The sequence below is a fragment of the Hemicordylus capensis genome, chromosome 2 (genome assembly GCF_027244095.1).
Source record: "Hemicordylus capensis ecotype Gifberg chromosome 2, rHemCap1.1.pri, whole genome shotgun sequence".
NCBI lineage: Eukaryota > Metazoa > Chordata > Lepidosauria > Squamata > Cordylidae > Hemicordylus > Hemicordylus capensis.
The window spans coordinates 111,191,526-111,216,070 of record NC_069658.1 but is presented as its reverse complement, the minus strand read 5'-3'; the positions used below and the strand labels follow the sequence as shown (position 1 = coordinate 111,216,070).

General features: G+C 42.6%; 1 protein-coding gene across 3 annotated transcripts; it reads left to right on the top strand.

Annotated features, from left to right (window-relative positions):
• Positions 1-22: 22 nt before the first annotated feature.
• Positions 23-23,351, top strand: PLGRKT (plasminogen receptor with a C-terminal lysine). Of its 3 annotated transcripts, none has more exons than XM_053302886.1 (5): positions 43-199; positions 4,552-4,638; positions 21,926-22,056; positions 22,955-23,064; positions 23,160-23,351. In XM_053302886.1, the coding sequence occupies exons 1-5, from the start codon at positions 62-64 to the stop codon at positions 23,279-23,281; spliced, it is 588 nt and encodes a 195-aa protein (XP_053158861.1). In that variant the 5' UTR covers positions 43-61; the 3' UTR covers positions 23,282-23,351. The 3 variants fall into 3 exon arrangements, with proteins under 3 accessions (XP_053158862.1, XP_053158861.1, XP_053158863.1); XM_053302888.1 differs by having other exon boundaries at positions 75-397; XM_053302887.1 differs by lacking the exon at positions 4,552-4,638 and having other exon boundaries at positions 23-199.
• The last annotated feature ends 1,194 nt before the right edge of the window (positions 23,352-24,545 follow it).

The following is a 24,545-nucleotide window of genomic DNA, read 5'->3' as shown; positions in this document are numbered from 1 at the left end:
AATCACGTCATCGTTCACTCCAGAGAATCAACCCAGGGCAACTCTTTTATCGGCCGCTCATATGCAGTGGTGCCCGGAAACCTTTCACGTCTCTTGTTTCTCCGGCCCACTGACAGCTTTCCCTGGGCAAAGTCGTGGATTTCTCTTGCCCTGGGTACGGGAAGCGACTGGGCGTACTAGATGTAACCGGCCTGGAAGGGTGAGAGCTGCGAGGGGCATGCAGATCACAGGGCAACAGCAGTGACGTCGGATGTGGCCTGAGTAAAGTGCGGCGTCAAGTCGATTTCGACTCCTGGCGGCGCCTAACTTGGGGAATATCAGCGGCTGGCCTCCAAGAGAGGCACGTTTCTGACGTTACGAGAATTACAGAAGGTGTCTGCTGCAAGAACGTATCGAGGTGTGTGCACAACTAGGATGCAAGGAAGAAAGGGGCTGGGGCTCCCGTGCCCTGGGCGTGTGTGCAGTAGTGTGTGCGGTGGACGTGTTTTTGCACGCAGCCTGAGGCGGGGGTATTCAGTGTGCTTCGTAAGGATTCACAAAGGTAGTTGCACGGCACGGGCGTACAGCACGTGGCTGCACAAAGGCGAGCACAAACGTATGGGCAAGGTGGGGGCAAAATATGGAAGGGAATCCGCAAAAGTGGTTGAAGGCACCCCCATGAGGTTTGCGTGCATGATTTGCAGGATGTCCCACAGAAACAGAATAGGGTGTAGATTTCATCTCCCCTCAAGCCATTTCAGGAGCTCCTCCCTCATTTTTTGAACACCCCCCCCCCCCCGCAAAACTAAATAACACCTTTTCAATTTTTCTCTTTTTGCCCCCCCCCCCTCCTGGCCCCGTAATTTAAGCGAGGAGATGCTCCTTCTCTGCACCCCTGCCCAGAGCTACTGCGCTGGAAACTTTGTATCTTTTGACGTGTTAGGGAAACACAGCTAGGAATACCGGGGTGGGGAATGGTGTGGTGGGGTTGGGAAAATGAACAGTGAGAAAAAACATTGATGGAACTGAAAATGGTTCAGTTGCAATTCTGCTTAAGAGGTGAGCAAGATTATATCTAGTTCTGGGTTCTTTTTCCTGACCCACACCGTGGCTACAGAGACTGGAGTACCTGACCTTGCTCGCAGGTGTCAAGGAACGTCTTTGTTCTATTGCTAACTTTGCCTGGCAACCTTTACCATATGCTACATTCTTATACATATAAACTTCTTCCTTTCCACATAATGCACACATACATAGCTCGTGCAATGTCCATAAAACTTTTTTTTTTTAATTAACACCTGGGGCTTTTTAGTTTACAAAAAAGATGACTGTGTGGCGATATGATAGAGGTCTATAAAATCATGCATGGTGTGGAGAAAGTGGAAAGAGATAAATTCTTCTCCCTCTCACATAACACTAGAACCGGGGTCATCCCCTGAAACTGATTGCCAGGAAATTTAGGACCAGCAAACGGAAGAACCTTTTCACACAATGCATAATCAGCTTGTGGGATTCTCTGCCACAAGATGTGGTGAAAGCCAACAACCTGGGTGGCTTTAAGAGGGGGTTGGATAACTTTATGGTCTATCAATGGCTGCTAGCTGGAGGGCTATAGACCACCTCCAGCCTGAAAGGCAGGATGCCTCAGTACCAGTTGCAGAGGAGTAACAGCAGGAGAGAGGGCATGCCCTCAACTCCTGCCTGTGGGCTTCCAGCGGCATCTGGTGGGTCAATGTGTGAAACAGGATGTTGGACTAGATGGGCCTTGGGCCTGATCCAGCAGGGCTGTTCTTATGTTCTAAATTCCTCCCCACTACAGAGACACTTCTATCTCCGGTCATCCATAGAAGATGAATATCCCCCCTACATCCATGCGCACTCATAAGCATATCTGCCCATTCATACATATTCATAACTGTTCTGTCTCCCACCCACCCAATTTCATCCTATCCCACCTACCTGCTTTGTTAACACGGGTTTAGCTCCCTGTGTGAGTCACTCAGACATAGGCTGGTTCACACATTAAATGAAACTATGGCTTGTTTATCTAACTGTGGCTTGTTTAACATCTTGTCTCAAGTTTCTCTACAAATCATGGTTTGCCTAGGGGCAGCAAACCAGGATATGAAACCATAGTTTGAGGCTAGTTTGTATACCACATTTCTTGCTGACAAAGTTTGCTGTTATGTCTGAATTCACAGAGCATCAATAAACCATTTTCTTCCAGTGTAGATTTGGGGAATGGCACTACTGGTTGTGGATGGGACTAGCATGAATAAAGTCCTGTGGGAGAAATGTGCTGTTAACAATAATGTGGAAAGATCCTGTGTGCATTCTGTACAGTTGGGGCCTCCTTATTCATGGATTCGTTATCCGTGATTTCATGTATCTGCGGTCAGGAAAATTACACCTGACTTCGGCGTGTGTGTGTGTGTGGGGGGGAGGAACAATTTAAAAAACACATCAACCTTGTGTATCCACGGGTCGGGGATGATCAGAAGTGACCACGGAGGTCATTTCTGGCCGCCATTTTAGGAGTCGGAGCCACAAAATGGCTCCTATCAAAACAACAACAAAAAACCCCATGATTTTTGGCTGATTTGAGGGCACAGCATGACTCGGGGAGCAGCAGAGCAAGGTAAGCAGCTCCCCCCTGCAAAAATCAGCTGATTTGGGGTCCAAAATGGCTGACCAGGAACCTAAACCCCTCAATCCCATAGGGATCAATGATTCAGTATTTGCTCTTTCCATATCTGCAGTATAGCTGTGGAACGGAACTCCCTGTGGAACATATATTTAGAGGCATCTTGCTTCTGAGGCTGGAAATGGCCTATAACCCTTAGACTGGTAGCCACTGTCCTCCATGAATTTATCTAAACCCCTCTTGGCTTTATGTTTCCGAATGAAATACAAAGTGCTAGTTATTACCTATAAAGCCCTTAACAGCTTAGGTCCAGGGTATTTAAGAGAGCGCCTTCTGTGCCATGAACCCTGTCGCCTATTAAGATCATCTGGAGTGGTCTGGTTACAGTTGCCACAAACTCGTTTATTGGTGACTCAGGACCAGGCCTTTTCTGTGGCTGCCCCAGGGCTTTGGAATATACTTCCTGCTGAAATAAGAGCATCTCCTTCTCTGCATGTTTTCAGGAAGACCCTCAAGACTCACCTGTTCTCACATGCTTTTAATTAGAATTAATTTTAATAATTTGTTTTAATAATTGTTTTATGTTACTGTTTTTATTTCTCTTTTTATGCTACTGTTTTAATTGTGTTCTTTAATCTGTGTTGATTTTTAAATATTGTTTTAAATTCTGTATACCGCCTAGAGATGTACATAGCAAGTGATATTAAAATATGCTCAATCAATCAATCAATCATTCCAAGCATGGAATTGGCATTTTTCACAGCTGCCACACATTGAATTGATACTTTCAACAAGCTGTCCACCATTACCCCAAGATCCCTCTCCCGGTCAGTCATGGACAGCTTAGACCCCATAAGTGTATATGTGAAATTTTCCCCCAATGTGCATTACTTTACACTTGCCAACATTGAACCGCATTTGCCATTTTCTCACCCACTCACCCAGTTTGGAGAGATCCTTTTGGAGCTCCTCTTACTCTCTTTTGGATTTCACTACCCTAAATAGTTTGGTGTCATCTGCAAATTTGGCCAGCACACTGCTTACCCCAACTTCTAGATCATTTATGAATAAATTAAAAAGCACCGTTCTTAGTACAGAATGATCCCTGGAGGACCCCACTTCTTACTTCCCTCCATTTAGAGAACTGTCCATTTATGCCTATGCTCTGTTTCCTGTCCTTCAACCTGTTACCAATCCACACATGAACCTGTCCACTTATCCCATGACTGTTAAGTTTACTCAAGGGTCTTTGATGAGGAACTTTGTTGAAAGCTTTTTGAAGTCCAGGTATACTATGCCAACTGGATCACCTTTATCCACACACCTGTTGACACTCTCAGAGAACTCCAAAAGTTTGATGAAGCAAGATTTAGCTTTGCAGAACCCATGCGGTTCCCTTCAGCAGAGCCTGTTTTTCTATATGCTTAACACTTTTATCCTTGATAGTTCTTTCTATCAATGGTTTTAATGCTGTTTAAAATATTATTTTAAAATTTTTAAATTGTTGTAATGTGTGTGTCCCCCCCCCCTTTTTGTCTTAATGAATGTTTTACTGTGTTTTTATTCTGTTGTAAACCGCCCAGAGACGTACGTTTTGGGCGGTATAAAAATGTTTTAATAAATAAATAAATTTGCCTGCATCAGATGTTAAGATAACTGCCTGTAATTTCCCAGACCCTCCGCCGAGATTCCATTTTGAAAATCTTGAATTACACTGGCTACTTTCCAGTCCTCCAGTACAGAGCCCGATTATAAGGATAATTTAATTATTTTTGCAAGGAGATTGGCAGTTTCACATTTGAGTCCTTTAAGGACTCTCAGGTGGATGCTATCTGTCCCTGGCAATTGGAGCAGGTTGGGAACACCTGCTCTAGCTGAAATAGGTTTTGGATTAATTAATATATTTACAACTTGTTCTGCCCTTTTAGATCAAAATGGGATTCATCTTTTCAAAATCTATGCATGAAAACCTAAAGAGTCAACAAGAATTCATGCTTATGAACTCTCGACTTCAGGTTAGTCCCCTTCACCCCCTTTCTGGATCTTTTTTTCCTGGAACTTGATGAAATAGTGCAACTAGTAGGTGTATGATTCTGCTTATTACAAATATTTTGAGGATGTATGTGGTTTTAAAATGTTGAGCCTTCTAGCCCACTCTATCCATAGACCTCAAGATATGTTATGTTCTAAGACAACAGTCACCAAAGAAAACAAATATCGGCTAGATTCAAATCCTATCTCTTTGTATATAAATTAAGTTTCATGGGAGAGAATGGTTGTTTTCCTCTAGATTTGTGATGAGTTGCCCTCACCCTTAAGACAAAAACATTAACAACTTGTTCTGGTGGGATATTGTGCTTTGCATTGGAATGAGTACTGTTGCTTCATCTTGAGGAACTTTTAATTTAAAAAAAAGGTTCTGAGCTTTATAACACTTGTATCCTGCAGAGCAAGTGTTGGGGGATCCCCCTGCAAGCAGCCACGGCTGACACACAATCAAAAAAATGAAGTTAAGGGAGCGCTCACCGCCTTAACCTCATTTTAGAAGGAGGCTACTTAGGCGGGTTTGCCACCGTGAAGCCGCTGGGATCAGGCCCGATCCTGGTGGTTCACATGAGCGTGCAAAACTGGGCTGGGGTCCCTTAGCTTGGTTTTGCACTCTCATGTGAATAGCTTAGTGACTTATCAAAGGCTATCCTGTGAGCTTTAAGGCTAAGCAGGGTTTTTGATACTTAAGATTTGTTAGGAGGCTGATGCAACCCTCTGAGCTCCTTGTAGGAAGACTGGGAACATAACTAAGAAGCTCTTTTGAATCACTGAGACACTGCCATGTAAGTGGGTTTAAGGCAGGGATGCTAATTCCTTCACAGGCTATTCTGAGCCATTATAATAGGGTTCTTCATTGTAAGGCCCAGGGGCTAGTAATGGTCCCCATCAACCCTAAGTGTGGCTCCCTAATTGTTTGTTGAGCCTGTGTGAAGCTTCATCCAATGCTGAATATTTTGCACAGTCCCCCTGGCACCATGTGGAGACAAGCACACTCACTGTGCAATGCTGTGAAAAATTGGATGGGGTGTCATGCCAGCCTGTCTAAAAAGGCTTTCTGTCCACCTGAATAGTATCTTGGTACTCAAAAGATTGACAGCGGGTTGTATTTGTGATTCATTATCCAGTAAAGAGCCAGTGTGATGAAGCAAAAGAAGAAGAAGAAGGTGTAAGGTGGTACCAGGGGGACTGTGCAAAATATTCAGGTGTAAGGCTTGGACTAGGGAGACCTGGTTCAAATTGCCACGGGGCCATGAAGCTCATTCTTAGGCAAATTCCTATCGTGCTGCCCAGGTATGTTGGAAAAATAAAATGGGAAAATTCTGTGTATACAGCCTTGAAGGCAGGGTAGAGCTCAGATGTGGCCCATTATGTGAAAGGTAAAAAATGACATAATAAGGCTCTACACACGATCCATGTGTAGAGCAGAAAGGGGGGTTGCAAGGAGAGCGGGTTTGACCTGCTTTTCCCCTCCCAGATGAACAGGGAGCCCTCCCTGGGCGGCCGGATTGGCCACCCAAGTGATTACCAACTCCGTAACAGAGCCAGTTGGGGTGAAAGGGGTCCCATAAGTCCCACCGTGGTGCCTTTCAGGGTGCCTCCAGACTCTGGGAGGCTTGTTGTAGCCTCCCAGTTGGGAAGCTACTTGTGAGTCGTTGCTGTATGGAGCCACGCCACAGTGACACACGATCCAGGAACCCGCATTTTGGGCACTCCTGCACCAAAAACCCAGGTTAAGCAGCAGGCTACCCAAGAGGGTTTACCGCTGTGCCCCTGCTGGGAGATGCGCCTCTCCCAGCAGTTCTCACACGTAGTGGAAACCGGACTGGGCTCCCTTAGCCTGGTTTCCACCAAACATAAGAATAGCCTCAATAGGTCTTTGAAAATATTATGATAGTACACCAAGATATCTTGTTTTAGCTCCAAAAACATTCAAATACTATCCAGAGACGAAGGTTTGGGCGGTATATACATTTAATAAACAAACAAACAAACAAACAAACAGATTGGTTTGATGAGATATTCATGCTAGGATGCAAGTCCATTGGGCAAACGGGTTCAAAGAACCCAGGCCGCCACCAATCAGGGGCTGCGAGTGCGGCCTCAAACACGGCCCCTGCGTCTGATGTTGGATGCAGGAGCGCTGTTTCAGTCCCAAATGGGGCTGTGCTGCCCCGTTTGGAGCCAAAATTGGCCCGTGCTGCATTAAAGGCAGGGAGAGCCACTCCTGGTCTTTCTGCCAACGCAGCAGGGCTGATTGATCTCTCTCCCAAATGGGGCCCCGTTTGGGACCGAAATAACGCCCCTGCGTTGCATTGGCAGCATGGCCAGAATGGATCTCCCTGCCTGTAAGGCAGGGAGAGTCGCTCCGGCCCACTCTGCCCAACGCAGTGCGGGCTTATCTCTTTTCCAAATGGGGCCACACGTCCCCACTTGGAAGGGAGACCAGGCTCCTGCACCTGACATCAGATGCAGGGGCGTGGCTAGCTGGGCTCCGCATCTGACGTCAGATGTGGGGGATGGGGCCAGGGGTCCGCGGCAGCGGCTGCACATGGGCCGCTGCCAGCGTCGCTCTGCTCCTGTACAAGTGTTGGCATTTGAGGGCTTAATCAGATGGCATCTTATTCTTTTCAGAGCATGAAAAAAAGTTAAGGTGTCCCTCTAGTGTTTAGAGAACTGTTTCTGAAGGAGGTGTTAAGTCAGTGGTATTTGCCAAGGAACCACACCAGTAATTTTCAAGTCTCCAGGATATGGTGAATTTGAAAGTAACCAAGCATTTTGTTTTTTTCTCCGCTCTTATTAATCTGTCAAGCAGACTTGAACTAGAACAGAGAGTTCACTTTTGCCATATATTTTGTCTTTGACTTGCTTTGCAAATCAGACATGGCTATTTGTTTGCCTTGTACTGAAGGCCGTGCTGTTTGTATAATGAATTGATATGTGACTCCAAAACTAATACAAAAACAAACCACCTTGTGTTTGTGTGTCATTTTGATTAAAACCACACCAAAAAGAGCATTACATTTGTTTATCTTCATATCCACTTTAAGAATCACATTTTAAACTTTATTGTATGCTTTGGCTGAAAATCGGATCTTTCTCCTCTGTGCTTATTGTGGCTATTTTATAGAAGGAACAGTTGAAGAGTGGGTCCTCAAACTGTATCTGTTTAGGTGGGAAATTCTAAAATATTTCAAGTTCATTATGTAACTAAAATGTACACTCTGTTTTTGATGATAGGATTTGTGAATCAAAGTGCCAGCTAAAAGAACAAGTCTGTCTTTCCCCAGGATAATACTGCACTTAGGTACTAGTTACTCAGAAATGACCTCTTCCTAGTTTCTAGTTTTAAAAGCTTTTACCAGCCTCCTGTGTGACAGATGCTATACATTGATTCCATGTGGTAGAGATAAAGGTCAAAAGCTGTAGGTGTATTAATAGCATAGGAGAAACTTAAAAGAAAAGATGGAATCTGCTGCAAGATCTTTGGAAATGTTTTCTATCTTCCTTGCAAACATTATTGATGTAGTCAGTTTCCCTTGTTGCTTAAGGCCACTTAGTTGAGTAGAGCTAGAGTAATGCTCTTGGGACAAGGGACGTAGTTTCCATTATACTTTAGGATTTTCCCAGTTCTGCTTTTCAGAGGTTGGTATCAGCATTGTCTGTAGACCTAAAAGTCCTTAACCAAATATACAAAATTTTTAGCTGATGTCCAGAGTAATGTTGCATTAGTGCAATGAGATAAGTTGTGTGCACTTAAGTTTGTAGAACTGCACAAAGTTGCAATACTCTGTGAGTATCTTTTAGTGGAAGGTATTTTCTAGGGCATATGCAAGGCATTGTGCAATGTGTCAACATCTGCTAGCACAAGAAGTAGTCTGGTACAAAACATTCCTTTCCTTGTGCAACGTAATTGTGCTAGGTCCTTGTGCTAGCGCAACATTAGTCTGGATGTAGGCTAATGTTCATCTTTTTTCATTTAAAAAAGACTTCTGTGGCATTTTAAGACTAATCTATTTATTGTGGCTCATAGACATTGCTACAGTAGAATTATTTTTAAAGCCAGTAGCACCAAGATTGCTCGCTCCTATGTGATGGTCCACATAGCACTTGAATTTGAATTTTTAATCGTCATCTCAAAGCAGTGAGAACAGCATTATCATTCAGTACTTCTCACTAGGACATACAGTGTGTTTGCCAACTCTGACTGATTATGATTACTTAGACTTATAATTATGAACATATGGAGGTGTGATGTGTAGAATCAAACAGTTGGTGCCAGGGATTGAGTAGACCTTGTGGGGACTATGACTATGTTCTACTACTGAGTTATGGCATCTCCTTGATCCAAAAATTGCTACAATTTGGTTTTTTGTCAATTAGGATTGCCAAAGGCTGATTACAGACTTCTGACTGTGGTATAGTTAACAACGTGTGTGCTATTTGCACACTTTAATGACCATTATCATAATCAAAACACAAGTATGCATATGCAGCAGTTTCTCCTTTCCTTCATATAACAATCAAAGTGTGGCAGGGTGTTGATACAGAGTTGATACAAAATCCCTCCTCTAGCTGTGAGGAGTCCTGGGTTGGCTGCCACTATCCACTCTTTTGTATGAACAGATTCACCCTTCCAAGGGAATATTCTGGGAGAGTAAAGTGAAAAACCGCTCCCTACAGAAAGGTTTGAGCAGTCATAGGCCTTCAAGAGCTTGTGACTAGGGCAGGACCCAATGGGGAGTGAATGAGTAGCAATGAATTGCTACTCTATAACAAGGACTTCTTAATAATTGAATGATCAGGAAAACTATAGAGGCATCAACAATTGCTGCTTCCATTCAAGTAAAACCCTTCCCTAGGAACTGCAAGAACCATGCAGTCAGATACAAGCACTTAAACATAAATCAATCAATCAATCCCTGATGTGTTTAGCTAAATCGGCCCCTATCCTGCCTACTTACTTCCAGGTAAGGTGCTTCCAGTTGATTCCCTGCCAAGGCTGTTTGTTTTCTAATTTCCTACAGTAGTTGCTGATCGGATTTCCTTCAGAGGCCTCCAGCAAAGAGTTGAACTCTAACACACACCGCTCCCCTACTCCTCTATAGGCAGTTGTCCAGGAAACCTTGCCCCTCATTCTGGATTACGCCACAGGGATTCTCCCAGTATTTCTTCCTTATTTTGGGAATAAGCAGTTACAGTAGTCCCTTGCTAACATCGAGGGTCCTATTCCTGGAAAACATCATGGTTGGAAAATTCATGATAGACAAGCCATTGAAACCAATGGCAAACAGAGGGTTTGGGCGATCGTGGTCGTGGAAAGACCGAAAATAAGGTAAAATATAGAATCATCCCCTGACTGTTTAAAATGTCCCCCTGACCCCTGGAAATTATCCCCTGCCCCCCAGAAACCCCCCCCCCCGGCAAGCCACCAAATTGTTAAAAAACCTCAACAAAGCCACAGATACCCAGGTCGCAGTTGGTGAGGGCGTGGATTTCCCAATCGTGGATACTCTAATCCGTGATTGGTGAGGGACAACTGTACTCTAATTGAGGCTTAGTCCTCTCTCAAGCCTGGCTGTCATACTACACTTCATATCTGGAGCAGGGGGTGGGGGAGAATCAGAATAAAAGTAATCTGTTGGTGACTGGGTCAAGGTACAAGATAGGTTTATTAAACAGGTATTAAGTTTATATTTTTATAGACCAGACAGCTATGTGGTGCTGCTAATATAAAATGTAATCTTCTCACTTCCTCTGAGAAGTTTTAGATTTCATAGAGCACACACATGCCCTCATGTTAAAAGCATTATTTCTGACCCTTAAGTTATCACAATGTGACTGTCTAATGCCAAATGAAGCTAACAGCTATGTGTGAAGCCAATCTAATTACTACAAGATGATTCAGAGTGCCAGGAAACAGGAAATGACTAATAAGTACTTAAACCTCTTATACTTTACTTGCAACAAATAAAACAAAAAATCAGGCATAATTCAAACTAAAAAAATGTGAGTGGTCAATAACAAAATCAAGTCCCCCTAATCATATGGAGAGAAAGAATGCATAGTAAATTTTCCAATTAGATGTAAAATGAAACAGCTAGAAGTGGCATTCAGGGGCCTAATTTAGTAGACATCCAGACAATTTATTCTCATATGGTGATATTTTTGTACCGACAAGCTTCAGAGCAGACTTCAAAAGTAGCTCCATATACAGCAGTAGATCAAATGAGATGTTAACTGAGCATAGATAACCATTGCTCAGCTATTTCCCTCTAGAAGAGGCTGAAACCTCTGGCTGGTGAAAAGTGTTTTGTGTCATGAAGGCCACTCTGGCCTCCAAAGATAACGCCAGATTTAACATTCCCCAGCTGGACACTTAGTCCTTCAGGAAGAATGTGACCTCATAGGATGAGTGCCATCTCCCAAATCAGATGAATTCCACCTCTCCCACCCAATACTTATTTGTATTTTTGGCTTGTCTGGATTAAGTTTGTTTATTGGCCCTCATCTAGCCCATTGCTGATCTCAAACAGTGGTTCAGCACCTGCATCATCAGATTCAGCACCTGAATCTGATGAAAAGGAGAAACAGAGTTGAGTATCAGTATATATTGATGATACCTCATTCCAAACTCCTAATGACCTCAGTCACTGACTTGGAGGAAGGCAGTGACTTCAATGTGACCTCAGTCACATTTAAGCTCTCTGAAAGACCAAAGACCAGGCCATGGCTTTAACAAATGAATCTCTGTACTGCAGCCAATAAATGAGGCGCTTCACATGAGCAGTGTGAAAGCGCCATGAGGGCTTGTTCAGGGAGAGCGGGCTTGACCATCTCTCTCCGCATGTGAGCAGGGAGCTTGCCCTGGGCAGCCGGATTCGCTGCCCACATGATTACCGGCTCCATCACAGAGCTGGTTGGGGCAGTGGGGCCCTGGAGTAAAACCAGATAATTCATGTGAATATCTTAAAGTGCTATATAAATGTTGCTACCTAATGGCACAGCAGGGAAGTAACTTGCTTAGCGAGCAAGAGGTTGCCGGTTCAAATCCCCACTGGTATGTTTCCCAGACTATGGGAAACACCTATATCGGGCAGAAGCAATATAGGAAGGTACTGAAAGGCATAATCTCATACTGTGCAAGAGATACCAATGGTAAGCCCCTCCTACCAAAGAAAACCACATGGCTTTGTGGTCACCAGAAGTCGACACCAACTCGATGGCGCAACTTTAGCTTTACTTTATATAAATGCTTATTATTGTATATTATGATTCCAAGCTTTAGAACAGTTGCTATTTATCAATTAAAGTCAGGGGGAAATGAAAGGTGAAGATTAAAATTACTTTACAAAAAATGGGCCAGAGTAAATACAGATACTTAGTAATTTTAAATACAAGGAGCCAAAAAGCATTGCTTATTAGAAAGGCTTGAGGGTTCTTTTGATTCATTTTGAGCAAACTCTCATCTGTTTGCTGCATATACAACACAAAATACCCTCCCACACACTCCTAATTCTATTTAAGGCATGCATGTGGCTTACATATTTCAACATTTAATAACATTCCTTTAAGTCCTGAAATGTGTGTGTACATAAGTAGTCCTAAGATGGAATAGTTTCATAATTCTGCGTCTTGCAGCATTTTTTTGCTCATTACTTTGATTTGATCTAGCTGGACAAGCACTAATTTTTTATAAGAATTTATATTGATATTAAAATATTACTGGACAAGAAAACTTGTACTGGAAAAAATATATTGAAATTAATGAGTAGGAGTTTCAAGCTCTTCTAAACTAACTCCCCCCACCCGCAGTTTCAGGCAAAACATAGCATGATTATCTTGTAACTTCTTCCAGGATTTTGTTAACAAGCTTCTGCTAAAGAACAACATATGGAAGGAATGGGGTGATTTTTCTCCCTTGTAATTCAAATGTTGCTGCTTTCTACTTGGGATCTGGACAACCATGCCAACAAATCTATTTCTGTATGGTAGTAAACTCAGGGGTGGCCATTTCATGAGGTTAGGCAGTTGCTTTAGGCAGTCGCTTTGGGGCATCAGCCGGGTGGCAAAATGCGCCCCCCCCCACCTCTGCCATCCAAGCAACTCTTCAGGACTAATCTGACCCTTGCAAACTTTGCGAGAGTGCATCCTCTTCACACAACTTTCAAGGCTTGCAAGAAGCATGAGGAGAGAAGAGGAGAGAAGATAATTTAGCCACAGGTAGAAGTGTGGATACAGAGGCACTGCAATCTAATGCAACATTACGTTTTGTGGTGTCTGCTGCAGTAGAGCTCTGCAACCTCCTAACTAATGACTGTGTGCAGTCATTAAAATAAACTTTGCTAGCTTTAAAAATAATTGCTTCTGTTTCATATTTCTGCTTGGGTGCCCTGACTTGCACTTCTTAAAAGAGCAGCTTTAAAGAACATCCTAAGACACACTGGAGTTTTTCATGATCATGGAGAATAGCTCCCTGGAGGTCTGTGGGGAGAACGGGTTTGCCTGACCCTCCTGGCGATCGATCACTCACCATTCCCTGGGCGGGCAGATCGCCCGCCCAGACGGACAGACAGACAGACAGACACGGTGCATTACTGGGATCCCCCCTCTCCCTTAGTGTGCCTGCCGTAGCTGCAAGCAGCCGTGGCAGGCACATGTTCAAAAAAATGAGGTCAAGGGAGCACTCACTCCCTTGACCTCATTTAAGTGGGCGGCTTCACAGCCGGGTTTGCCACCAGGATCGGGCACAATCCCGGTGGTTCACACGAGCGTGCAAAACTGGGCCGGGCTCCGTTAGCCCAGTTTTGCACGCTTGTGTGAATAGCCTCACTATATGCTTCAAAAGAACAATGAAAAATGTAGCATTGTATTTGTCAAATATTTCCCTGAAAAGTAATTGTAAAGCAACCACACAGTTTAGACACAACTTGAATTTTCCATTTCTGCTTTATTATTTGTTTATTTATTACATTTCTATACTGCCCCATCCAAAGGCTCTGGGCAGTGAACAGCAAGTAAAATACAAAAACAAACACCATTTAAAACAAACTGCTTAAAACAATATAAAAACAAATTTTAAACAGTTCAGAGCCATTTAAAACCAATTAAAAATACTTAAAAACAATTTTAAAACCTTGGAAGCCCAGGCAAAACAAGTTAAGTCTTTAGGACTCTCTTGAAGGCCAACAGGCCCAAACGACAGCTATCTTCTGGGAGTGCATTCCACAGGCCAGGAGCAGCTACAGAGAAGCCTGAGTTCCGAGTCGCCACCAGGCATGCTGGTGGTAACTGGAGATGGACCTCTCCGGGATCACACAGAAGAAGGCACTCTCTAATTTAACCTGGACCTAAGCTGTTCAGGGCTTTAAAGATGATAACCAGCATTTTGTGAGCCAGCATGGTGTAGTGATTAGAGTGCTGGACTAGGATCGGGGAGACCCAAGTTCAAATCCCCATTCAGTCACGAAACTAGCTGGGTGACTCGGGGCCAGTCACTTCTCTCTCAGCCTAACCTACTTCACAGCGTTGTTGTGAAAGAAAACTCAAGTATGTAGTAGACCGCTCTGGGCTCCTTGGAGGGAGAGCGGGATATAAATGTAATAAATAAATAAATAAATAAATCTATATTTTGCTCTGAAACATATGGGCAGCCAATGCAACTGTTTGAGAACAGGCATAATATGGTGTCTCCGAGGTACCCCAGAGACCAGTCTGGCTGTTGCATTTTGAACTAACTGTAGTTTCCAAACTACGTACAAAGACAGCACCACATAAAGTGCATTGCAATAGTCAAGCCTGGAGGTTACCAGCTGATGCACCACTGTTCTGAGTCGTTCTCTTCAAGGAATGGACACACCTGTTGAATCAGCCAAAGTTTATGGAAAGTGTTCCTGGCTATAACCTTCACCTGGGATACCAGGGTGAGGCCTGGATCTATGAGCATTCCCAAGCTGCATACCTGTTCCTTCTGGGGGAGAGTAACCCTATCTGGCACAGGAAGATCTAACTCATCCTTCAAATTCTGATCCCCCACAATGAGCACCTCTGTCTTGCTTGGATTCAGCTTCAATTTGTTGTCCCACATCAAACCCACTACTGTCTGGAGGCAGGCATTTAGGGAGTGAATGCCATTTGATGATGATGATGATGATGATGATGATTGATGCTAAATAGATTTGGGTATCATCAGCAAACTGATAACACTCTGCACCAAATCTCCTGATGATGTCATCCAGCAGATTCATGTAGATGTTAAAGAGCATTGGTGACAGAATGGAGCCCTGAGGGTCTCCATATAACAGCTCCCATTTTGAAGGGGAACAGTCACCAAGCTCTACCATCTGGAATCTGCCTGAGAGATAGGAGCGGAACCACTGCAAAGCGGGCCTCCTATCCCAACTCCCCCGGGCAATCCAGAAGAATGCCATGGTCGATGGTATCGAACACCGCTGAGAGATCCAAAAGAACTGACACAGTCACACTGTTGATTTCCTGGTAAAGGTCATCCATTAGGCCAACCAGCAGCCTTGCCTTGTTTCTGTATATGAGTTATATTTCACCAGACATGGGCTATTTTTTTTTTTTAATTCTTGGAGGGGGGGGGATTTGAGTAGCTGAAGTCACTCAGTTGCTGTTACCTGTGAGTAGGTGCATTGGAAATAGTGAGCTTACACATGTGTAACATTTGCTGTGTGATGGCAGGAGGAGCTCATTTGTATGCTGCTGTTGTGCTGGCAATCCAGCCAAGTAGGTTTTTGTTTTGTTTTGTTTTGTTTGCAGTAGCCTGCCTCCTCATTTTCTCAGTGACTCACTGTGACTGACACAGTGGCCCCAAGGAGGGACTTCTTCTTCAGATTGTGTCCTGTGTCCCACCTACTCTACAGCTGCATGAGCAGCCAGCAAGCGCTCTCCAGGTCAGGAAACTTATGCTTCCCCTATATGTTCCACTCTGGAGGGGAGGCTAGTGTTGAACAGTGGAGAAGCGATGTGTCCCCCCGCCCACCAAAATGAAATTAAAATGCCCCATTTGCCCCATGGGATTCTGTGATCCAGAGGTTACTGGTGTTTGACCTCTGTGGAAAGGGTTCTTTGAAGATTTCCCTCCCCTTTGAAAATGAAAAGAAAACCCACCATTTGTCCCATGGGATTTTGTGATCCAGTCAGAGGAAGGCTGGTGTTTGAACTGTGTGGGAAAAGGGGTGTGTGAGTTGTATGTAACTCAAATTATCCTGTTTTTAGTAAAGCATGCATATATTATACCAAATTAGCATATGCTTTTAATTAAAAGAATTATGCAATTTTTAAAATGAAAAGTGGAGACCTTTTATATACTTTTTTGGTGAACAGCACCATTTCTACTTTTTTGGTGACAGATTTTGACTATTTCCACCCCCTGGACCTGGCAACCCTATTCAGGAGGTAAACAGTTTTAATTATATTAATGTTCTTTCCATTGACTAGTGGTTTTGAACTGAAAGAGGATGTGGTAATGGACTACCACTTTTTATTCCTAAAATGTCTGTCCTGAATCTCATGTTAAAAGACCTCAAAATAGTTTACAACATATTTAGTTTGGCCAACAAGATCAAACTGTAAATCAGCAGATAAAGGGCCATGATAAAAGATATTGTATACTATCAGAAGCGTAAAAAACAGAATTGCCACCTAAAGGAGAGGGTTCTATAATTGTCTACCACCACAAAAAAGGTCCTCTTTCTAGTGGTTACCTGCCTGACTTCAGAATATGGGAGCACTCAAGGACCTCTGAAGATCTTAACTGACAGGCATGCTCATGTAGTCCTTTTAATGGGCAGCTTCCACATAAATGTCTCACATGGCGGGTATAACCATCCGAGCAGCTGATATGTCTAAATGTGTGAGTTTGTGTGCTTCACTGCTCACGTGCTTAAATGACTGTAACATACCTGCACAGATGGAGAAATCTGTATGTGTCTCCCTCATAGGTCTCAACCCACAAGTCACTTGACTGTAAAGATGATGTACATCTTCCTTACAAACTGCAGAATGTGTACCAAGACTAGTTGAGAAGTGTGCTCCTTTTAACTAGGGGTGTGCACGAAACCGGTTTGCCTGGTTTGATTTGAGTCCAGATCGGACTCAAACTGAACTAGGCATGTTTGGTTTTGTGCCCCCGCAAAACATACCCCCAGCTCGGCTTGAATTTGAGCCAGTTCAGGGGTTCTAAGGTTTGGGGTTTTTTAAATGATTTTTTAAACTCACTGTCGGGTCTGGGTCAGTGGCAGCGGCCATAGTGTGTGTCTGCCTACTGTCTCCCCCTCCTCCCGCCGGCCTTCTCCCGCTCTAAAAAGGGTCTATTTGGCCCATTTTTGGACTGTTCTGGCCATTCCCCCAGTGGCGACGGCCATTTTTTGAGGTCACCAACCTTGAGCCAGTTCACACATCCCTACTTTGACCCTCTGTGACCATCTTAGTACCAAAATAGTTTTATCACTTATAACAGCATTGCTGGATGTGTCTATATTAACAGATTTAAAGTCTTTTCAAGCAAACTGATTAGACATATCATTAATACTACTTGCTTGCCTTCTTTCCCTCAGTAAGAAATTCTATAATAACTTTTGATAATAAGCCACTTTGATCACAGAACTCTTAAATTCTAAATAAGTGCTAAAGTAACTTATAAACACATTTTCCACAATACACTTCTAAGAACCAAACGACACATTTCATGTGACTGTGTGGACAATGAGGGAGACAGAAGACTTTCTCTGGGTCTCCAGTATGACAGTAGACTTTATCCCTAGCCCCCACCTTAGCAATATTCCCACAGCAGCAGGTGTAAAGGGGGCAGCAGTACAAGATCTTAAAGTAGCTGCTGCTCCAGGCTCTCATGAAATTGCTGCTAGGGACCTGGCACCCCCCCAAAAAAGTCAGGGTTTGGGGCACCTTTCTCCCTCTTCGTTTCCCAGAAGGCACAGCAGTGTAACAAGCAAGAGTGAGCTGAGAGCTCAATGACAACTTGGTAATGCTAACGTGGCTCAACTAGCAATGAGCCAAGCAGTCTGTAAACTATTGCTGGAGCTGGGTGTACCTTCAGAGGAGATGAAGTGACACAGGCCTCCACCACAGTACAAAATCCAAAAGATATAACACTATAAAGGTAGAATCTCGATTTCAAACAACTTTATAACATTTTGGTAGGACCACCAGGAGCCAGATGAAATCACTTTGGGCCCCATTTACAGCCTGCAGATTGTGAGCTGGCCATCTGTGCACCAATGTAACACTAATGTGGCTACAGCAAAAATAATTGCTACGTAGTGAGGCTATTCTCACACACACACACACACACACACACACACACACACACACACACACACACATGCAAAACCGGGCTAAGGGAGCCCAGGCTGGTCTTGCATGTGCATGTGAACCGCCAGGATCAGGCCCGATCTCAGCGGCACCGCGGCAGTAAACCCGCTTGTGAAACCTCCCTCCAAAACAAGGTTAGGAGAGTGAGTGCTATCCTAACCTTGTTTTTTGGATCGTCTGTCAGCTGCAGCTGCAAGCAGCCATAGCTAGCAAACGCAGGGAGCGGAGGGGAGATCCCTATAATGCACCGCACACTTGCACGGTGGATGACACATGGAGGACCTAGCCTACTTGTGTTCCATAGTTATGATTTTGTAGGTCAGTTCAGTATCTCAGCCTGGACATCAGCTGTGATGCCCTCATGGCATGAACATCATGCGCCATTGAATTTCCTTGCTTTTTGGAGCTTAGTTGGAGCTGCCATACCCATAATTGTAAACCAAAGTTTTTTCCCTTAATGGAATTTATACTTGAATAATCCGTCCTTTAGTTAAAGTTCACTTTTATCTTTTGTGGTAAATTGAAAATTAAACTGCTTTTTTAGCTCCTGCTGTGTATGTGTAAATCTCTCAGGGTTCTGACAGATATTCATGACCATCCATTTTTCTTTCTTGCAAGTTTTTTCATGTGTCTTTCTGATATTTACACAGATAATCAAATGTGCTCATTAAAGAAACAATAGAAACATCATTACATTGGTACATACTGTATATGCATGTTGTCATCAGTTCAACCCTTGTCCAACATCCCGTACAGAAGGCTATGAAACGAGATGCTCTGTTGATTTATAGCGCAGACTGAAAATGTTCATTGGCTGTCAAATATATTATCACAGCACTGTTGCAAGACAGTGAATAAATATTGCTTTTGAAATTAAAGTGGTCTGAATCTCAATGGCTGTTACTAAAATAGTGGTTGGTTTAAAACTTTTGATAAGCTCTTGGTAACAATTTGGATATATGTTGGTAGTATATTTTGAGGGTGACTCCATAAAGTGACTGGGTTCAGACTTAACAGGAAGGCATGGTTTTATGCTTTGAGAACCAGCCTCTGAATGTTCACATGTTCTGCTTCTTTCTCCTCTTTTGTATTGGTGAGAAGAGCAAAAGCAGTTTGAAATATACCACAGTCCTGTGTTATGTAGAAATTCGAAACTGTGGTTTATTCAAACCAAAGTTAGGTAAAACAAACCAGGTTCTGAAATGGCTGTTGAACCAAACTGTCGTTTTCACTAAAAGCGTTCACTTGCCTCCTCTCAAATATGAGAGAATGGAAAAGAAGTATATGTTCATGTCTTTCCAAGGCTCATTCTTATATCAGGAAGCCATGATTTCCTATTAACATAAGAACTCTGCCTTTGAAACATGGCTTTCAAAGGCATGCAACTAAGGCAAGATAGTTATTTGGGTGGTTATCATATGTGGTGTACACTTTTTCGTTCTGTTGAAGATTTTTCAAGTTTACAGAACAGGCAAAAACCAAACCTCCTTTACAGTACAGACTATCAGTCTTGTGTGTGCAAAAAATCTGTGAGGCACTTCTCACCATCCGCAGGCGATCCGCAGCTCTCACAATCCACAGCTCTCCCCACAGACGAGCAGCAGTCTGCTCTGGGCGGCCACAGCAGCCGCCCACATGACTGCGGGCTCCGTCATGGAGCCGGCGGGGGCTGGGGAGTTTGGGGGCCGCATGGCCCCCGGAAGCTCCAGCATGCCCTGAGTGAGCACACAAGGCATGCTGGAGAGACCCCCAAGCCAGGAAGCTGCTTTTCAGCCTCCCGGTCAGGGGTCTCCTCATGAGTAGCCGTGGCACGGAGTAATGCCATGGCAATTCACGATTTAAAAAACCGGGACCCGGATTAAGGGGAGGGGTAGTTTGGCGGGATAACCTCCTGGAGGCCACCAGGCTTGCCTGGCTCCCCTAGCCCGATTTCGCCTGATCGTGGGAATAGCCTCTGTGTGTAAAAAGCAACAAGACAGGTTATTCTCAGTGATTATCCCCAGGTTGTGGAACTAGCTTGCGATTTGAGATCTGCATGGCATTCTCTCTCCCAGCCTTTTGGAGGAAACTGAAGACCGCCCTTTTCATACAGTCTTTCGGCCAATGAATGCCCCACGGCTCTCTTTTTAACATAGCTTCATTTCTGTTTTATTTTGACAGTATGTTTTTAATGGAGTTTTGTTACTGGTTTTATCTTGTTATTAAGTGCCCTGAGATCTTCAGACCAAGGGCAGTATAAAAATATAAAAAATAAATAAAGAGCCATTTTAAAATACCAAATCCAATTAAAGAAAAAACTGTTCTAATCAACATACATGTGTTTGTTTGGTTTATAAAAGTGAATATTGCAATGCATTTTTGTTAGTCACTTGTGAAAATGCCCCACTTTAATACTTGACAATGCTTACTTGGGGCCAAACTACATGTTAGGTTGAACACGTGCTTTTATGCTGCCTCTTCATTCATGAACCTGTATGCTCCTCAATATATGGTGCTGTGCTCAGTCTCTAAAACTGAATAATAGAGGATACTGGAGATAAGAGAAGTTACCTTTTTAGATGATCAGACTTGGTAGTTAAAGGTGGTAAAACTTTTTCCCCTCATGCTTCCAATGTGTATTTATGAGTAAAGTGCAACTCTGGTGCTGTGAATATAGTGATTGTACATAAGATCCTGGTTTTGGAACATTTAATATAAGCAGAAGTATGGAATTGTATAATGTGCTCCTTTATAAATGGCTGTAGATATTTCGAGATTTAATTCTAATATTTAGAATACAGAAGATGTAAATATGCTCACAACTTCAGTGTCAGGGAAAGACTGTGATTTGAATAAGTGGCATGTTTCTTATCTCTAGCCTCTCTCCTTCCATCTCCATATATAAGGCTGACTGGAGTCCCCACGCAGTGATAGTGGAAAGGAGGCCTGCAGCTAGGTCCTGCTGATGTGGAGGTGCTATCTGTGAACAGTGGTGAATTAATGGAGAGGTAGAGTAGGCATTTGCCTATGGCGGCAAAATTTGAGGAGCAGCAAATTTTACCCCTCCTCAAATTTTGCTGCCCCTCTCTGTGGGCAGCGGCTGCTGCAGCAAGGGTGGAGTGAGCGAGGAGAAAGTCCCCCCCCCTTTACCTTATATTAAAAAGGCAAACCGTTTTTTGTTTTAAGGTAAAAGGGCGGCAAAAGCCTTTTTGCCTGTGGGCGGCAAAAAGCTTAATCCGCCCGTCTGTGTAATCCAGTGTCTTTAAGTTAGTAGTGTCTACCACCAAGATTTCCAGGATAGCACATAAAACAAACTAGGAGTGTTTGTATTAAACATTTATGGTTTTATGTCATGGAATGCCCATCTTTTTCTGGGTTGACTCAATGTGTTTTGCAAATTATGGGATTGATTCACCTTTTCTTAACAGTAATCAGAAGGAAGATTAAAGCAGAGTTTTTGTTGCTCAGTAAGTGGAGCAAGTACTGAAATTTTAGGATCCAAGCAGTACTTTTAGATATGTAGAGGTAAAGTGTGCCATAGAGTCGGTGTTGACTCCTGGCGCCTACAGAGCCCTGTGGTTGTTTTTAGTAGAATGCAGGAGGGGTTTACCATTGCCATCTCCCGCGCAATCTGAGATGATGCTTTTCAGCTTCTTCCTATATTGCTGCTGCCTGATATAGGTGTTTCCCATAGTCTGGGAAACATACCAGTAGGAATTCAAGTCAGCCTCTGACTTGCTAGTCAAGTCATTTCCCCACTGCACCATTAGGTGGCTCTTTTAGATATGTAGATGGGCTGATCTTTTGTCATATAGATGAAAATTCCCATAGTAATTATGTAAGAACTGAAGACAAATTCTGCTGTAGAAAATCTATTCACATTTACAAATAAAACATCTCATTTTCTCTCTCTACATTCAGCTGGAAAGACAACTCCTGATGCATAATCAAATGCGAGAGAGGCAGATGGCTATGCAAATTGCTTGGACACGGGAATTTCTCAAGTATTTTGGAACATTTTGTGGACTTGCAGCTGTGGGTCTAACAGTTGGGTATGTAATGTTTTATCTAAAGAATTCATGAAAGATGAATTAAGATAATGAAATAATATTTTTCCCCTTATACTTTTCCTAATTTCTTTATGGGGGAAACCCTGTATTAACAAACACAAATTTGCTCATTGTTTGTGCATATTATATGCTTCAGTTATATTGGGCAGTAGTGTTCAGTTTATTATTTTCACTCTTCTTAAAGCCTGTGTAAAAATTTACAAATTAACATAGGCATTCTGATGGTTGCCATACACACTAGTAATGACTCCAACACTATCGCAGGCACCTGTTGGAATATCTCACAACTACATTTCACATAGTCCACTGTCTAAATTGGTGTCCTAGATTGAAGAGGGCTGGGAAGGAAGATTGCATTTACCAAGTGAGAGAGGGTTTTTGGTTTTTGGTGGGGGTTTTGCATTTTGAGTATAGAGAATATAATCTCAGATGTATAATGTTCAGAAAAGCTGTCCAGATGCTTTCAAACAAATAAGTAATTTGCACTATAAAAATGACTTTCTAGAAGGCCTATATAGCATAGTCACAACTAATTAATTGATCAGAAAAGCTTGTCATTCACAATATCTGATAGCCAATGTTGTGACACTAAATGTGATAACTGAAAAAACTGAAAACTTAACTTTTTTTCACAAATCTTTTAAAAGTTTCTACTAGAGACATAAAAAATCCACCTAATTTGCTCACTTTACCCACACTGGACTATGAACTAATAACTAGAGAGCTTTTAAGTTACTTTGGAGCAACAACATATATTTAAATTTATTATGGTTCCAAGAAGAAATCTTAATGTTAACATGAAATCTAAAATACATTTGCATGATTTTGTCTACACTTTAGGATGTTACTTACAGTAGTTATTTCCCCTCCTTAAATACAGGGCAATAAAAAAGAAGAAACCTGGACTATTCCTTCCAATGGTTCCTTTAAGCTTTATACTTGCCTATCAGTATGATATGGGTTATGGATCACTTCTACAAAGAATGAAAGGTAAGCACTGTAAATCTTTAAAAAATACTTCTGTAATGTCAAATCTCTACTTCCTGAATAGTGAAGCAAATTTGATGTCTATATTTTTCTTCAAGGTGAAGCAGAGCACATACTTGACACAGACCATGCTGTGCTAGAAATGCCAAAAGGACCCCTTACTTTTGAAGGACTTGAAAAAGCCAGAAGAGCACAGAGCAAGTTTTTTATTGAAAAATAATTTGTGCACAAAGCAGTACTAGAAATATCTATTTGTAATCATGTTGCTGATTAAAACATTCTGATCTGGAGTGTGTGTGGAAGAACTTTTTCAAGAAAGCTAAAATCTTGCCCACAGCCGATGAGATGCTTAGCAGGAAACCAGTTCTGTTCGTTGCTCCCCATCTTGAAAAGATGAGAGGCAGAATTTTAATCTTTTTGATAGTACTCTGTATGCATGACACCCTACCTGGATCAGGACTTTAAAAAAAAAAGATTGATATTGTCAGAATGCAGTGTGCTTTATGAAATAAAACTTTATGAAATTAAAAAATTCAGGGGTGTGTGTGTGTGTGTAGCACATTGTTTAATCCAGAGAGTGAGAACTGCCTGTCTAAGATGTACCAGTGTGGTTTGTTATCTTGGTTTGTTAGAATTGCTAAAACTACAGTTGCCCGATTCGGACATCACAAATAATTGTTTTTAAGAAACCAGAAAATGTTTAATTAAGTAGGACATGTGAGGGAAGAGGAAGGAGCAAAGGAGAAGAAGCAGCATATGCTGGCTTGTTGGTTCCACAGTCGAACAAACAATGTTTTTTGTTGCCAAGTCTTCAGAGTATATTGTTAATACAGTAGTTCTATAATGATAGGTGGGCTCCTCAGGGGGTGTGGATGCAAAGTTCCAAGAAGGTACAAAAGACTGAGCCAGATATCTTTCCATCCCACCAGCCAAGGCATGGATGGACAACTTGATAGTTGACCCTCGCTGATCTATACTTGCCCCATCACTCTAATCTGATTTGGGAAGAAGGTACATCTCCCAAACCTTACATCCCCAAACCTTACATTTCCCTGTGTATGGCTTTAGGAGGGTTCCAGAGATACCCTATCCTCTTCTAATTCCAATGTGGAATTGCTATTCTAATCCAGATGGGGGGATAGATTTTAGAATGGGGAGTTCAAAAAACCTGAGAAACACTGCTGAATGAATACATTTTTAATGACTAGGTGATTAAGAGCTTGAAACTACAGCCAAATATTCAGTGGTATGGAATACAAGTGCCTTCATTCCTATAATTAAAACTTGTGCAAGTGCTGCTATTTTGCAAATCGGGCCACTTTTAATTGCCTTTGGAAATGCGCATCAATTCAGTTGTATACAATCCAGATTTTTTTTTTCAAGCTACTGTGTTTTCATGCACTTGGAGCTTAATTAATAGTATTTTCTGGCAGGAAATTCTTTTTCCACATGGAGTGTTGGGAATGCTTGTAGAATATGGTTGT